Raw genomic sequence first — 4,887 nt, forward strand, 5'->3', positions numbered from 1 at the left:
AGGAACAGGGTTGCTTGGGACAGATCGAGTTCGAGATCGAAAACCGGTGTTGGAGCGACAAGAAGTACGAGGTCAACGAGGAAGCAAATCGCAGGCTCCATTTGAGCAATGACTACACAAAACCCTTCGTCGCATTGACTCGCGACCTAATATGCTGCATTCTAACAATCTCAGCTTCGACACCATGGCACAGTGTGTCTGGCAGTTCAGTGGGTGCAAGCCTTTCTCAGGGTCGGTCTGCGTTGGTTATCGGAACCCACGCTGACTCTGCCTAGGTCAAATCATTTGCAGTCAGCGAATAACATCGTACGACACGTGTGCAGCAATTTCGCGGCCATATTGAGAATTAAGCCGTTGGGTAGGATACTGGCTTGCATTCAACTCCTGGCGAGCCCCTTTAAGACGATCGTTGTGGAATGTCAACCTCTATTGCAGTAACCACAAATGTGTTCATTCATCAGCCCAGCATCACATGGCCGAGAATGCTTTGAACCTCAGGCTCGGTAATCGGATCAAAGACGACGCTTGGTCAAGGAACACCAAACGTGGTCATGCATTCGGGGGCGGCGGCGGTCATGGAGTTCGCTCTAACTGGGCAGACCACGGGATCCAAGTGGGTTCTTTCTTACTGCGGGCATGTTCATGCTAGCTTTCTGACGCCAGAGGGACAATGAGTGATTCAAACTGCTGCAATCAATAGCAGACGTGATCAAATACTGTCTTGTTTGCGACCTATCGCATAGGTCGTAGGCAAGGTGGAATAACGCGACCGTATTGCCGCACACATAGCTCGTAGGGCAGAGTGTCACACTGATGACCTGGTCAAGATGCTGAGCTTCGGCGAGAACTTGCGGAAGGAAACTGTGGATAAATGGTATGATGACACCTTATGATCGGACACGAGCAAAAGCAAGCGCTTTGAAAGCATGAATAGTACGAAAATGAGTCTGTTTAACGACAAGGCCTATGAACGAAGCAGACCCAGACACATGACTGTAATTCAACCCAATACCCGTTGATGCTGTCAACCAATAGTGCTTGCTTAGTTACCCCGATGAACATCCACGATTCCTTCGTTGCTGGGGGTTACCTTGCCCATGGCCGTCAATGTGGCGGCCGCCCGGGGCGTTATCTCCTTGTCGAAGATGTGTACCAAGGTTTTTTTGGTATCTGCAGAACTGTAGTGGATGTTGTGACGACAGAGGACATTCCGGAGTATGGCGACCTTCATGGTAGAGGGGTTGAAGTCGGGCGCAAGATAGCCGGCGTCGTCCCACATAGAAGGGATGTTTTCCAATGGAGTCGCTGCAGTACCATCCCCTTTCGATTCCGCCGGGTCTTCTTGACCTGCCTCTTCTGAAGGCTTGGAGCTGGAGGCTACCTGCTTAGGGGAGGATGTTTTGGATGACGATGGCTTGGTGCTGTCTAGATGCATCCGTTGAACTGCGCCGGTAATCTCGTCATCGTCGACAATGAATCGGGCCTTGGCTTTCTCGGAACGTTGCTTCTTCATCGCGAGGCGCGGCTGCTGGTCGGTGACCTCATTCGAAAGGTGGTCATCATCGGGTGGTATGGGAGGGATTTGGGAGTCATCGGGGTGGGACTCCTTCCCAGAGCGGGTTCGTACCATTGGAGTGTTGAGCAGTGGATTTGACGATGGCAGATGTGTGTCTTGGTGGTGTGGTGCATGCGGAGGTTGATGAAAGTTGTTGCGATGTGGCGGAGTTTGACTCGCGATGTGATGTTGTTTGGCCGATGCTGTTCTCTGCTATTGCTCCAAGGGGGTGCAGGCGCAGTTGGCAACGGTGGACCCCGCGCGCCTTCCTCAACTGGATGCCCGTTTGAGAGGACGTGATTGCTCCGATTCGCGGTCGGTGGCTGTGACTGGATGTGACGTCAAAGGTGGGGCTGGGTGGAGGAGGCCCTGAGAGTCAGAAGGAAGGACCAACCAAGACAGTAGAGAAGTTGCACTCAGCAAACAAAGGCCTGGGTATGTTTGACTCCTGCCTCGCTCAAGGAGACCAAATAGATTGGATTACCTGGCGATCGCATTGATTATGTACCTTATGATACGTACCGATTCTCGGAATTATGCACCGTCCACTTACATAATCAGGCTGCAGCACGCACTGCGCTGCACCCTCCAGCAAGGACCTTATCGTCGACTCGCAGTCCTTTTCTTATCTACTGACGTTGCCTTAAGGTTTTCAGGGCACGCCTGCCACGGCGCCGATGGATTAAGCCACTCTCCACCGACCCCGCCTGATGGATTGGCGCTTGTTGCAGTACCTAGTAGTGTGCTGGCACAACCCCAATCCATTGCACCCCGGAAGGCGCTCCGAACTTCGCCAAACCTCCTTTCGGAGAACGCCCATTTTGTCGACTCGAGACCCGATTTGCGCTGCGAATTAACACGTCCCGACTATTTCGCCACGAAGGGATCCTGTATTCGGCAGGGCAGCCCGACGGAAATGAAGATCTGACTCCTGGACTCCAGATCATCACCGCCTTTGTCGACCGCCACGGAGCGACTCGCGCAAGCATCGCCAACCTCCGCAATATTCGCCAAAGCCTCAGACTTTTGCTTCCAGTCTTGGTGCACAAATCCGACCACTAGGTACCAACGATAACTCAATCAATCCCAAATCTCACCCGTCCACGTCAGAGGTCTTTTTTTCGGCCATCTGCCGCGCGCTGCATCTGTTGACCAGCCCAGATGCAGCTGCAACCGTATGTCTCGGTGCCTGATACATATTGGGTCTTCTTCGGGTTGAACTCTCTGCTAACCATGGACAAGGACACACAAAGCACGAAACGCCCCCTACGACGACCCGCTGCCTGTTTCCCCAGGTTTTCCAAGATGAACTCTGGGCCTATTGCGTCGCCCTTCGCCGGCATCAACCTTGATCCGGAGCACGCCAGTGCCATCTTGCAATCTCCGGACAAGATTTACGGGTTTCTGAAGGACAAGTGGTCTACCGCGAGAAAGATGGATTTTCTGGCCGCAAGGAACGATGTTGTTATTGCTAGGTCACGCCTCCTCCTCAACATGCCGCAAACCTTCCTAGGATCAAACCCGGAGATGGCTGCTGCCCATCTAGACCAAGCGATTGGTCAGTCACAAGCCAAGTCCATTTGGTTTGCCTACGAGCTTCTGGACTCCGAGATCTCCGATTTCTGTGCTGAGATGGTCGAAGAGAACCAAGAGATGTCAGAGCGGGATGCCGCCAAGAGTTTCGCTACCATGTTGATTGACAGCGAACGCATTACGTTGTGGCTCAAGATCAAGCTCGAAATACGTCTTAGCCTGGAGTACGGTCTTCTGAGTCTCGACGCCGATCCGAAGACCTGCATGGCAAGCCCGGCGGGTCACATCAGAAGATTCGTCACGGATAAGTCTGGGTTCTACGTTGACCCAGGCCCAGAGGACGAGGTCGACTCAATTTGGATCAAGGCAGCCAAGGTGTTCAAAGTCGCCATGGACAATGTTCATACAGCCTACCATGGGTCTATCAACTTCCGGGATGCAGCGTTTGTCCAGGACGTCACCAGTGCTGTCAGCGCGGTCTTCCAGGATAATTATCGAGACACCCTCGCCTACGTCAAGGAGTGCGTCGTGAAAGACCTCGATCTTCGCTTGGCAAGGGGGCAGAACGTCTCATTCGCGGAAGTCCGCAGGATTCAGAACAAAGCGTGGGACACCTACGACTCGGAGAATGCGCAACAAACATTGTTGAAGGCGAACGCCTCCTACTTGGCGGTTTGCAACAGGGTGGTCCACGACTCATGAGACAGGTGGGAGATCCTGATTTCTTGGGCACAACAGCAGACTTTGATCGGCTATACTGCTTCTACCTTGGCTTTGTGTCTTCAGCGAAGGATTGAGGGGTCCTTGAATGGAATTTGGTATAAATCTGTTGTGGCGTGGGGCACCCAAGTCCCTCTTGGCATGGTTCTGTCCTTTTGCCTAATACCAGGATTGTCGTAACTTGCTTCGCCATATCCCAAATACGTGTTCCGAACGTGATTCTCAGGCCTCTCCATTCTCTCAACTTCTAATATTCATCCTTCGCAACTACCCTGCTGTGTGTATCGCCAGGTCCATCAAGACCGCAACGCGCTGAGCTCCCATCATTGCGTATACTTAAACTCTTTCGTGGTGTCGCTGAAACCCGCACAAAGTAAAAGATGATTAGGGACTGCCCAAATAACTTCCTAGTTGCTTTCATAGGTAACGAGTTCGAGGCGATCTTTTCAATTCTGGGGGCTTCGAGGGTATCTTCAGAAACAACCCCAGACGCACGTGTACGTTTACCGAATCTCAGATTTCCAATAACCCAGTCACAGGTGACTAGCCTACACTTGCCACACGCTTCTGTCGCAACGTCCTCGAGCGAAAAGACAGAATTTCAACAGAATTATCGCGACATTACCCAATCCTCAGGCTATCAATCACCACCGCAGGAAAATGAAGTCTGGGATTGCTGATACCTTGCCTAGTTCACCCCCTGGGCATTTTGACGTTTTTCCTTGGCTCTAGACGTCGCAGACTCTTCTTACTGCGGATTCATTCAGCGAGGAAATCAGTGTCTGGCCACAGGCAGTAAGCTAGCTCTTTCAAGCATGAAATGAGCACCTCCTAATCCACACATTTCTAGAGCATTAGACGTGTCGAAATGTTGCTCGAGCATGCCTTTTGAATGCACATTTAAATCAGGATTTGCCCCCAAGGCCTGCTTGGAGGGTCCCGTCAGGCCGTCGTTGGACACCATGCCGTTACTTCAGCTTTCTCCTCCGGTGAGATGATGAGGTTAACGAAATCACAGGACGACATAGCTACAGTCCACTTCAACACAACGAGGATTGACCAGCAGGGAGTATTAATTC

The 4,887-nt window shown here is 52.1% G+C and overlaps 1 protein-coding gene across 1 annotated transcript; it reads right to left on the reverse strand.

The window, feature by feature from the left end:
- Positions 1 to 1,042: 1,042 nt before the first annotated feature.
- Positions 1,043 to 1,630, reverse strand: GCG54_00015617 (uncharacterized protein; the record flags this gene model as incomplete). Its single annotated transcript, XM_045415395.1, has 1 exon — positions 1,043 to 1,630. One exon carries the CDS (start codon positions 1,628 to 1,630, stop codon positions 1,043 to 1,045), a length of 588 nt encoding a protein of 195 aa, XP_045259194.1.
- Between the last annotated feature and the right edge of the window lie 3,257 nt (positions 1,631 to 4,887).

The sequence above is a fragment of the Colletotrichum gloeosporioides genome (genome assembly GCF_011800055.1).
Source record: "Colletotrichum gloeosporioides strain Lc1 chromosome Unknown consensus_80, whole genome shotgun sequence".
NCBI classification, from domain to species: Eukaryota; Fungi; Ascomycota; class Sordariomycetes; order Glomerellales; family Glomerellaceae; genus Colletotrichum; species Colletotrichum gloeosporioides.